General features: G+C 41.7%; 1 protein-coding gene across 2 annotated transcripts; it reads left to right on the plus strand.

The window, feature by feature from the left end:
- The first annotated feature begins 163 nt into the window (after window positions 1–163).
- MARVELD2 (MARVEL domain containing 2) lies at window positions 164–9942 on the plus strand. Of its 2 annotated transcripts, XM_028748962.2 has the most exons (8): window positions 164–689; window positions 878–962; window positions 1334–2512; window positions 3935–3970; window positions 4255–4388; window positions 5299–5470; window positions 5977–6027; window positions 6699–9942. In XM_028748962.2, the coding sequence occupies exons 3-8, from the start codon at window positions 1349–1351 to the stop codon at window positions 6807–6809; spliced, it is 1668 nt and encodes a 555-aa protein (XP_028604795.2). In that variant the 5' UTR covers window positions 164–689; window positions 878–962; window positions 1334–1348; the 3' UTR covers window positions 6810–9942. The 2 variants fall into 2 exon arrangements, with proteins under 2 accessions (XP_028604795.2, XP_028604794.2); XM_028748961.2 differs by lacking the exon at window positions 878–962.
- Window positions 9943–12023: the final 2081 nt, after the last annotated feature.

Consider the following 12023-nt stretch of genomic DNA (forward strand, 5'->3'; position numbering starts at 1 on the left):
CAGGTTGGAGACTTGAGTTGAGGGCCCACTCTACACCTTCCGCGCGGTGGGGGGGGGGGATACAAAAGATTGGGGGGCGGGGAAGCGCCTCTCGCGTGGAGCAAAATCTTCCTCAAGCGGAAGCAGCAACCCTTTCAACCGGTGGGGGCAGCCTAGCAGGAGAGCCGCTCTACCTGGAGCGGGCAGGCAGGTAGGCTGCGCCTCACTCGCGACGAGGACATGAGCGCATGACGCGCGGGAGGGGACGGCTCTCTTTGGCGGAGCCGCTGAGGGAAAGAAACCTCGCCGGGAAGGCGGAAGAAGCAACCTCGTCATTCCCGGGATTTTTGCGCATTCCTTCCCCGCCTGAAGCGAGCTTGCAAGTCTCTCCTGGGGCAGGAAAGCTGCGTAGAGAAAGGCTGGGCGCGGTGAGGCTGCGTTGCGCCAAAAAGAAACAGGCGCCTTCTTGGTTCCGCTCCCGGTGGTTGTGGGAGCGCAGGGCGCCCGCGAGGTGTGGTTGCGAGTGAGGAGGCGGCGGCGGCGGCGGCAGGAAGGTGCTGTTGGTTGAGCCTTGGGAGAAAAGTGCCCGGGCGAAAAGCGGCACTTGAAGAGTCCGGGAGTTCCCATTTCTGAGAGGCATCCAGTGCGCTCCAATATCTGGCTGCTCAGAAAGAAGTCCCCTTGTTGAAGCCACTGAAACTTACTCCCAGGTAAGTGGAATCGCGGGAGCGCAGCTGGAAGGCTGCGACCCTCATAAATGTAGGTGAGAGACGCAGGGCGCAGTTTTGACTGCACGCAGCAAAGTTTCTGGCGAAGCTGGGCCTCCTTGTGTATAGGGAAAACAAGGGAAAGGGGTGGGGTGATGGTGTAACCGACTAGCTAGCCATTGTTTTCTTAGGTGGCTTGACGCTGATACCCGTTATGTGCGTGACTCCTGCTTCCTGTGCACACATATTTCTGATTTTCTGTAAGATGGTGGAACTGTGAGTATAGTTAAGGTTTTGCCCTCTGCTCGGGAAGCCTTAACTCTTAATCCTGTGTATAGTGCTAGCATTCTTCATGTAGTCAAAGGTACTCTGTTAATAGATTCACATGCCTTGCTCTTGGTTCAGAAGTCCAGTCAAAAACTGATTAAGAGGCTTATTTTGTTTTGGTTTTTTTAAATTATAATGATAGAAGAAAAATATATCAGTTGTTTTCTTTAGAAGATTTAAGGACTTTAGAAGATGTTGGTTTGTTTTTTTTGCAGACTCTCAAAGCAGGAATTCAGTTTGCTTTTCCTTTTGTCAGGCACAGTATATGTGAAACCAGGAAATGAAAAGGAATTTTTTCATTCTTTTGATTTCTGAAACAGGCGAAAGGACCACAAATGTCTTCAAGGAATGCATCATCAGAGCGCAGACCAGGACAACACAGTCGGTCAGTCCATTATGATGAAGTGAATGTGGATTCTTCTTCTTCAGAAGATGCTGAAAGGGATTTTCAAGATGCTGGACACATACTTAACACAGATCCCTTGCCACCACCTCTTCCACTACAGCCACCCTTTGGCCCTGAATTTTATCCAAGTGACAGCGAAGAAACTGCTGGGGCCTCTGATCTTAAACCAGTGAGAAAATTCATTCCAGACTCGTGGAAAAACTTCTTCAAAGGGAAAAGAGATGGCCCTGAATGGAATAAGCCAGTAGCTGCGATTTCTGGTGGAGCTGAATGCTCTCCACCATCATCTCCAACACTTACCCCGGTGAAGCCAGGCAATACCTCAGTTCCAAGCTCTTACCAGGATCCTTATGGAGGATCTGGGGGAACCTACAATTCACGGAAAGAAGCTGAAGCTATGCTTCCACAAGATCCCTACGGCTCCCTAGACAGGCACACACAAACTGTTCTAGCATACAGTGAGAAAGTAGAAGCCTTTAATTTGAGATACTCTTACATGAAATCTTGGGCTGGCTTGCTCAGGATCCTGGGAGTTGCCGAACTGCTGTTGGGTGCAGCTGTGTTTGCCTGTGTTACAGCTTACATTCACAAGGACAATGAGTGGTACAACTTGTATGGCTACTCCCAGCCACATGGGGCAAGCAGCATGTATGGATATGGAGGGGGAAGCAGCATGTATGGAGGCTATTACTACAGTGGGCCTAAAACCCCTTTTGTTCTTGTTCTTGCAGCACTTGTTTGGATAGTGACTGTTATAATTCTAGTACTTGGTATGTCCATGTATTACAGGACAATTCTTCTAGATTCCCACTGGTGGCCTTTAACCGAGTTTGGAATTAATGTTGCCTTGTTTATTTTGTATATGACAGCTGCGATAGTCTATGTGAATGATGCTAACAGAGGAGGACTTTGCTACTACCCATTATTTAATACGCCAATGAATGCAATGTTTTGCCGAATAGAAGGGGGGCAGACAGCTGCAATTATCTTCTTGTTTGTAACAATGATAATCTATCTTGTTGGCGCAATCGTTTGCCTAAAACTATGGAGGCATGAAAGTGCACGGAAACAGCGAGAGCTTATGCAACAAGAGGTAAGTTCTGTAGAAAACAGTTGTTCCTACCATAAATTTAGTTTTTTAAAATAGTTACTGTCATGGCCTGGATCAGACATATATATCTCAATTTACTAAAGCCAAGGTGTCCTAAAACCATGTGCTTGTGTCTTTTGTCCCCTTGCTACCCCATCCCTCCTTCGTGTAAGTAGCCAATTATTCACATCCTTGGTTAATTAACCAAAAAAATCCCATTGCAGTATAAGCAGGAAACTTCAATAACCAGGACTGAAATAAACTGCCTGCTTCTAATCTCAATAACTATTGGAAAGCAAAGGAAACCATAGTTCACTAATCCAGGGATTGTTGAATTATGGCATGCCAAAAAAAGGAGGAAGGAAGGGGCAACATGAAACAGAGCACCCAGGCACAAGGCTTGTGCAGAATTTGGCTTAATCAGCTAAGATAAATACATCTGAACCAGCCCACTATGTAGATGTTATGTCTCCTTACTGTTGTACTTGCTTCTGTAACAGTTGCATCACTAAACTAAGGACCTGATTTGAGGCCTTTGGAGTTTTATGGATTATCTTAATATTAACTATGTGCAACTTTTTGCATATAATTCTGAAGTGAACATTGTTCATGCAAGGATGAGCCTCACTTGGTAGAACATGAGACTCTTAATCTCAGGGTTGTAGGTTTAAGCCCCACAGGCAAAAAGATTCCTGCATTGCAGGGGGCTGGACTAGATGACCCTCCCAACTCTACAATTCTGTGAGTCTATGAATTGTGAGTCAATTGAGAATTGAGTTCAAGTAATATATACTTTGTTGAGGTTCTGTGTATGTGACCACATAATGTCAGTATAATAGGTGGAGTTTGCTTGCGTATGCACCTAATCAAAAACAATACTTGTTAGCATACCTTCAGCAGTGTTAACTACACTGATACTACATTGTCTTGTGGAGACATATATCGGTGCTTTTGACCAGAGATTAAACTTTGCTGCCTTGCAGCATTCCAGGATCTGAGAGCACCTCCTCCTCCCAAGTTTCTCTGCTTCCTACTTTCAAAGGAGAGTCAAAATATACCATTGCTGCTTCCAGATGGCCTAGCACCAAAAACAGAGAGGGGAATCTTTTGGTCCTTTCCCCTTCCCTAATTATGTCAGAAGGGGAAAGAAGAGCAGGACAGAGCTTCTTCTCTTTCATTTTTCCTGAAAAATCCAGAATAGCTGGGACATTTTCAAAGAAAGATGAAGAGGAACTATATCAACAGACACTACCAGTGAGGTTCCAAGGAAGGATAGAAACAGTATGCACCTCTTTCCACAGGTTGGATTTAGGGAGAAGCGCAATCTCTTTTTGCTGTTTTTTTCCCGCCCCAGATGTCTGCATGTTAAGGCTTTTATTGTCTACATTTGCACACTTAATGATGATGTTTTTGGTTTTTTATTAGATGATAACGACGCAATCTTTTGCACCAAAAAGGATGGTAAGAACACCATTTTTTTTCTATATTCAAATGCTGAGTACATGCAGGACCTGGACTACTTTAGTTTCAACAAGAATTCGGATAAAATAGGTAAAGGTTGAAACACACTGACAACGGGGGCCACCAGAGAGGCAACTATCATAATCCACTCCCATCAACCTGGGGGTGAGGTGTATGTGATAGAATTGCACTCTTATTTCTGATCACTCTACTCCATGCTAAATTAGTGCTGTTTAAAGTGGATTTACTAACTGTTATTGACTGTTAATATCCATTTTACATAGTATGAAGATGGCAGTCCCAAAGTAGCAACAAATGCAAAGAACTTCAAGTCTGTGGAACTGAAACCTGAACTACTCAATGGCCATATACCTGCAGGACATATTCCTAAACCTATAGTGATGCCAGACTACTTAGCGTGAGTCTCTCTGCAACCTTCCTTTTGAAGCTTTCTCTTGGAGTGATAAATCCCAATGACCGACTACAGAGGATCACATCTTGGCTTAATAATATATGAATGAATTGAGATGTGAGCCTTTTGCTCCTGCCTTCACAGCGTTAGCAAACAAACCAGGGAGTCTTCAGCTAGTCATAATTTCTCATTTCATCCAAACTAGGGAATTACATTTACTTGTTTTGGAACAAGTCAGGATATTAAACATTGGTTTGAAGTTGGTGTGATAACATGGCTTGTTCTGAAGCCAGTAATCATCATTTTCCAGTTTGGATGAAACAGGAAACCATGAATAATGAGGGGCTTTTTGGTTTAACCATGGCTTAAATTAGGTGACTTTGTGTTTGGTGGAAAAAGGTTTGTTTCTATATTATTGCTGACTTTTAACCACCTAATTATATTTTCATATAATATTTTCATATTAGAACTGTATCAGGAAATCAATGCCTTGCACAGCAGTGGTTCCATTCTGTTCTTGCAGATACTGATTTTGAGTGCATAGTTTTTAGCTATAAAGCATTTCAAATTATATCATGCATTCATTTCTGTTAATTAAAAAAATGTTCTCTTTAAACTTTGAGTTTGAATTACTTGGTATCAAGTGCCAATAACAATTTTATTGTTGACATATTGCCAAACCCAAACTTCTATTCTAAAACAGTCCAGGTGATTTGACTAAATAAACCAAGTTGTACTCTACAGAAGGTGGGAGGTAATCTAAGATTGTTGTATTCTTTTATAATTTGAGTCGCAATTTTCATGCGGCAATACACTTTTACAAGGTTTTTTTTTTTCTTTTCAAAAATCCAGAATGCATACATTTGAAGCTTACATAGATGGTTGATCCTGTAGGACTAATTATAGTTTCTTACAGGAAATACCCAGCAATTCGTTCAGATGAGGAAAGAGACCGATATAAAGCTGTGTTTAATGATCAGTTTTCTGAATATAAAGAGCTTTCTGCTGAGGTTCATGCGGTCTTAAAGAAATTTGATGAGCTAGATGCGTTGATGCAGAAGCTTCCTCAGCAGCCTGGAAACACTCTTGTAAGTACTTAATTGAGCATGGATTTAAAAATTGCATTAAAAGTAGTTTGGCTGGAGTCACATGGCAACCTAGACATTGGATCACCACTATCCTTTACATTTAGCAAGCCAAAGACATTTTAGTTTGGTTGCTGCAGAAAATTGTTGCTTGAGGTAGCAGCAGAAAAGTACTTGGTAGTTTACTGTCATTCGCCTAGCTGTGAAATTATTAGATTACTAGTAACCACCACATGCTCCCCTTTCTCCCATTCCCTTCAGAACCAAGACCACCAGTTTTTGAACTGAAGTAGCAATATTCAGGATTAATATAGCTTAGTTGCAATAGGGTTTTGCTGTTGTTCAGCGCCTGCAGTTTCAACCTAGCAAAGCAACTGACCTCTCTAGGAATGGTACTTTGAACTTGTACTATGGTTACATAAAAAAAATTGGGACAGAAAAAAAATAATATATTATTTGTGGATATAATAGACATGATATTTTGAAATGCTGTTTCCCCCCCTCTACAGGAACATGACAGAATTGCAAATGTTTTGCAACAGTATAGAAAGAAGAAGAATGTGAGTTATCATATCTACTTATTTATGTAATTACTGATTGTTAAGGTGCATAATGTTTTAACAGAGCAGTAACAAAAATACCCCTGCCCTGAGTTGATTTACATAGTAAATTTTGGCACAAGGAAGGCAAAGGGCAGAGAGGTGGGGAATAAGAATGAAGGGGAGGGCCAACAGGAAGAACATGTGTCCTAGTTGCACGTACTTCAGCTTTGTTTGGGTTGGAGATGAGGACTCTGCTTAAAAGTCTTCACATAAAATTTTGAGAGAGAATTTGAGGAAGGGGCATCAGAAAAAGAGGTGGTATCACTCAGGTCTGGCAGGCAGTTCCATTAATAAGGCTGAAAGTCATAAGTGGGTTTCCATTCAAATACTAGTTTCCATCCACAATGTGGTTAACATGACCTTCCAGGATAAGAACTTGCCCTAGATTTAAGTTTTCATTATTCTGGCATTGGAATTTTTTTTTAATATTCATTGCATGTATTCATTTAAATGTATTGCTTCCCCATCTTAAATGTTAAGGTTTGCTGACAAAATGTTAAAAAACAACAACCAGCGAAACAAAATAACACTTCATGAGATTTATTGAAATTACCCTTTGTGACTTGACCCACCTACCTCTGCAGGCTTCCACAAATAAATTACTGATCTGTTTATTCTCTGTATTGCAGGATCCCACATTTCTTGAGAAAAAAGAACGTTGTGAATATCTAAAGAAAAAGCTTTCTCACATAAAACAGAGAATTCAAGATTATGACAAAGTTATGAACTGGAATGCTTAGGGGGACTTTATTTGCAAGGTTTTAGTTCAGTGGTTTTTTATATTTATTTATTGCCATAACTGTATAAACATTCTGCTGTGAAATGAATTTTTTAATCTTGTGAAATTGTATTACTGGTACTGACTGGCACATAATGCTAAACCATGGTTTACTGCTATTTGCACAAGCTGGAACAAGATTGAGCAAAGCCTTGGCTTTCTGTGCTTCTCCCCTCCCCTCATGCAGCTGAGGGGACTTTGGTTTCCAGCTAATCTGGGTTTGCCATTCAGAATCGGAGACCGTGGATTAAAACTATGATAAGTTTTTGAAACAAGCCATCTTCAGACCATTATGAAGCTGGCTTGTTTAACTAACCAGCATTTTAAACAAGTTTTTCATTTGCTATTAACAAGAAGTCTGGGTTAATGGAAACGAAAAGTACATGCTAGCATATATTCCTTCTTTCAGCCCCATAGGACGAGAAGGGAAGAATGAGTGCTTAAACCCAAGGCTTTAGCCATACTTCGGGTTGCGAATGCTGCGGGTTGTGCGTTTTCAGGTTACGGACACGCCAAACCCAGAAGTACCGGAACAGGTTACTTCTGGGTTTCGGCGCTCATGCAGAACCGCTAAATTGCGCTTTGCGCATGTGCAGAAGCGCCAAATCACGTCATGCGCAGACGCAACACTGCGGATTGTGAACGCTGCATGGATCACGTTCGCAACCTGAGGTTCCACTGTACTTGGACTCCTTCCTTTTTCCCACATGGTTTAGCATTGTGTGTGAGACAGGCCGTTATCTTGAACAAATTTTAAGGTTTTACTTCATTTATGTAAATTTTGTACTTTATGTTCCTGCTCCTTGATCATATATAAATGCAATTTAATTTGAGTGTTTCCTTTTGCTGCTTGATTATTTTTTTGCTTTTATGCTTTTAGTTTGGATGTTGGTTTCTTGCAAATGTGAATTTGTTGTGTCTGAAAGTACGATTGTGATAATTAGGTTTATGTAACAGCCTGCCTGCTTGCTGGTGTGTGCACATAACACACACATTCCTAACTGCCCAATAAATTATCAGTACTGTCAGGAAGGCTGATTCCCTCTTTGAAAGACTGAAGAGTCACTCTTACTTCCCAAGTAAGTAATGCTCTTAAGGCTAAGAGTGCTGATTTCCCAGTTCTCTGTGAACATGGTTCCCAGTGAAGTGTTGGGAACTCTTATATTCAGCACCAAGTGCTAACTAGAGAAATTTTCATTCCTTTGTGTTGAGCACCATTTTTGTACAATGGGATTTGGAAACAGAAACCTGTTGCCCAAAGTTCTGCTTGCCAGGTTCCATGTTTCAGCAGCTCCTCCTCCTTGCCCAGTTCTTTCTGTTGTTGTTACAATCCTTTGGGTCAGTTTCACAAACCAGTAAATACATTTTTTCCTATTTAAAAATACAGTGGTACCTCAGGTTACAGACGCTTCAGGTTACAGACTCCGCTAACCCAGAAATAGTACCTCAGGTTAAGAACTTTGCTTCAGGATGAGAACAGAAATCGTGCTCTGGCAGCAGCGGGAGGCCCCATTAGCTAAAGTGGTGCTTCAGATTAAGAACAGTTTCAGGTTAAGAATGGACCTCCAGATCTAATTAAGTTTTTAACCCGAGGTACCACTGTACTAACTTTTCTGTCTACTACCTTATTCAGAAACTTTCTCTGTAGCTCTTAATCACGGAACTTTTAAATAACTGAAGCAGGCATTCAAGGGCCTACTTTTGCCTTGCAGCAAAATAATCAATTTGTATTAGTAAACTTGATGGATCAAACCCCTGTCTAAGGATGTCCCCTGCCACATCCTTCAAAAAATTATGAATGACTGCTGGGATACCTCAGTCGGTAGAGCATGAGATGCTTCATCTCAGGGTCATGGGTTTGAACCCAACATTGGGGAAAAGATTCTTGCATTGCAGAGGATTGGACTAGATGACTTCCGTGGTCCCTTCCAAATCTACAATTCTATAATTTTAGAATGTTTAAATTCAGAAAGCACTGTTCTCTGCTATGGGCAGCTCTCAAGTTCTTTCACTCAAGGACAGAAATGAGTTTTATAGTGACAACTGCCCTTATGGACGTGATGCAGAATACAGTGGTACCTTGGGTTACATACGCTTCAGGTTACATACGCTTCAGGTTACAGACTCCGCTAACCCAGAAATAGTACTGTACCTCGGGTTAAAAACTTTCCTTCAGGATGAGAACAGAAATCGTGCTCCAGCGGCAGCAGCAGCAGCAGCAGGCCCCATTAGCTAAAGTGGTGCTTCAGGTTAAAAACATTTTCAGGTTAAGAACGGACCTCCGGAACGAATTAAATACTTAACCCGAGGTACCACTGTATATGAAAGGAGAAAGCTGAAGAAGGGCACCTGCATACTGCCTAAAAAGCAGATGAACCTCAAAGGATGCTAAAGAAAATAATTTTATTTGAAAAAACTACAGCAATTGAATGGCATGTCTAATGCATTTTGAGTGTACCGTAACCTCTTGTACAGACAATAGTCATTACTTTTCCCCAAAATATTATATTGTTTGCGCTTAATTGTAGAAGAAGGGGATTAGTTTCCTTACCTTTGGGAAAGGAGGTGGCTACAGCCTGATAAAAGGGTTTATAGTCAAACAAGCTAGGTATGACATGAAACTGGAGTGCTACTGCAAGTGAAGCAATGTTTTCATTGGCACCTTTGAGGTTTGTTTTTTGGTTTGAAAATTGGTGCTGATATCTTTTTCTTGGTGAAATGCATCCTTGCCAGATATTTAGCACTGAACTGATAGAACTAATAATCTCAGGTGGAAAGGGAGGTTCATTTCAATCTTTCATTGCCCACACAACAGCTTACTATCCAATGTAACAGCAGATCCATATGTTGGAGATTGTGTTCAGTGCATAAATTTCTGCTGCTGGATAAAGGTGACTATTTGTAAACAGAAACATCTGTTCCCACCTGAACAGGAGGGGGGAATCCTTTGGTAAACATTGTGTGCCTGTCTACACTGCGCCTTATACTCTATTATCCTGATCTTTAAAGAAAATTTCAGCTGTTGGCAATCAACTTCTAATCTTTTGTACTGATTTTACAAAATATTTTTCTAATAAAAATAAGAGGCACTGAAACAGTTTTCTACTTTGCTGAAAAAATAACCCTGTTCAATCTTTATTCTGAAATATGTTTTTACATCTCATAAAATGTCTATATAGAAACATATTATAATACATATTGCGGAGCTCATTGTGGTGTTAGCAAATTGTTTGACAGAAACTATATTTTTATAAGTTTTCCTTGTTCATTTTTAAAATCTAGGTTTTAGTTTCTAACATCCAGAAAGAACCATGATGTCATTTGTATCATGTTACTTCTTATTTTATTATATGAACTTTATAAAATGTGAAGTGTCAAAAATTAAGAACAACAAATTGTCATATGCTGTATGCTAAATATAGCATTTAAATACTTCTGTCCTTTGGTCTATATCAGGGGTCAGCAAACTTTTTCAGCAGGGAGCCAGTCCACTGTCCCTCAGACCTTGTGGGGGGCCGGATTATATTTTGGAGGGGGGGGGAATGAATGAATTCCTATGCCCCAGAGATGCATTTTAAATAAAATCTACTCATGCAAAAACACGCTGATTCCCGGACCATCCATGGGCTGGATTTAGAAGGCGACTGGGCTGGATCTGGCCCCCAGGCCTTAGGTTGCCTACCCATGGTCTATATTAATGATTTCTGCAGTGATAAGCTAATAAGATTGGATGTGGACTTTGGAAAAAAGTTAGAACAAAATTCATTAGTTTATTGAAATACCAACCTTTTGGACTAGTGTACACATTTTGAATTTTAAGTGTGTTCTGGGGGCACTAGTCACAGAATAGGCCATGAGAGGCATGGTATAACACAAAATGCCTGCATGGAGAACACAAAATTAAGAAACAGCCACCATGGTAAGTATGTTTTATCCTGCTGGTAGAAATGACAATATTGATTCCTCTCTCACATACCAATCCTGTTGCTGCCCATGATATACAGACTTATTTAAAGTTACAGGTTCTCCTGCAGTAGTTATGTTTTTCTCACCTGAAACCTTGCTGAGGGGCGCAGATCACTGCAAAAACTTAGGAGCAGCAGAGAAACTTGGGAACTGATAACCCTATCAGTGAAAAATTGTTATTAAATTTCTATACCTCCCTTCATCCGAAGACCAAGGGTCGTTTGCAATATATAAACACAAAAATATTTAGCATAATAAACAAGCAAAAACAATAACCCACATACACAGTGTAAAAGGCCATAGATTGTATTTTAATTATTTATTACATTTCATATTGTATCTATGTACAAAACATGAGAATAAATTATAGACAATTTGCTTAGTTCGGTATAAGCCCGCTGTTATCTCAATCCATATACAGCCATAGCTGGCATACCACACGAAACTACAGTGGTGCCTCGCAAGACGAAATTAATTCGTTCCGCAAGTCTCTTCGTCTTGCGAGTTTTTCGTCTTGCGATGCACGGTTTCCCATAGGAATGCATTGAAAATCAATTAATGCGTTCCTATGGAAACCGCCTTCAGACCAGGTCCGGGGACAGTCTGTCCCCCGACCTCTTCTGAAGGCTGGGGGGGGGGGGACAAGGGCTTTTCTTCCCACCCCCAGCATTTAAAAAAAACCCGGGACAGCGGAGGACTTCTCCGCTGTCCGGGGCGATCTTAAAATGCTGGCGGGCGGCATTTTAAAATCGCCCCGGGACAGTGGAGGACTTCTCCGCTGTCCGGGGCGATTTAAAAGCCCCTGGGAAGGCAGGCAGGGGGGAACAAAGACTTTTGCCCCCCGCCGGCCTTCAGAAGGTGTTCCCGCCCTGCCGCCCGGCTTCGGAGGAGCCTTCCAAAGCCGGGCGGCAGCGGGAGGTGTTCCTGCCCCGCCGCCCGGCTTCGGAGCAGCCGGCACAGCGATCTCTTCAAGTAGCTCTTTATTATGGTAAGCTGGAATAGAACTGACTGTGAACAGCTCAGCCGGCCTGTATTTATAGGCAGCCGGCTGTCACATTGTAACCACAACAGCCCAGAGTTCCCGCCTAAAATAACTGCCGCGGACCTGAGTGAAAACTATCTACAGACCTGAGTGAAAACTATATACAGTATCCCCCTGTTGGCTCAGGGTGAAACTACACTACATAACACCCCTCCCCACCGAGATAAG

The sequence above is a fragment of the Podarcis muralis genome, chromosome 11, assembly GCF_964188315.1.
Source record: "Podarcis muralis chromosome 11, rPodMur119.hap1.1, whole genome shotgun sequence".
In the NCBI taxonomy this organism is placed as follows: Eukaryota; Metazoa; Chordata; class Lepidosauria; order Squamata; family Lacertidae; genus Podarcis; species Podarcis muralis.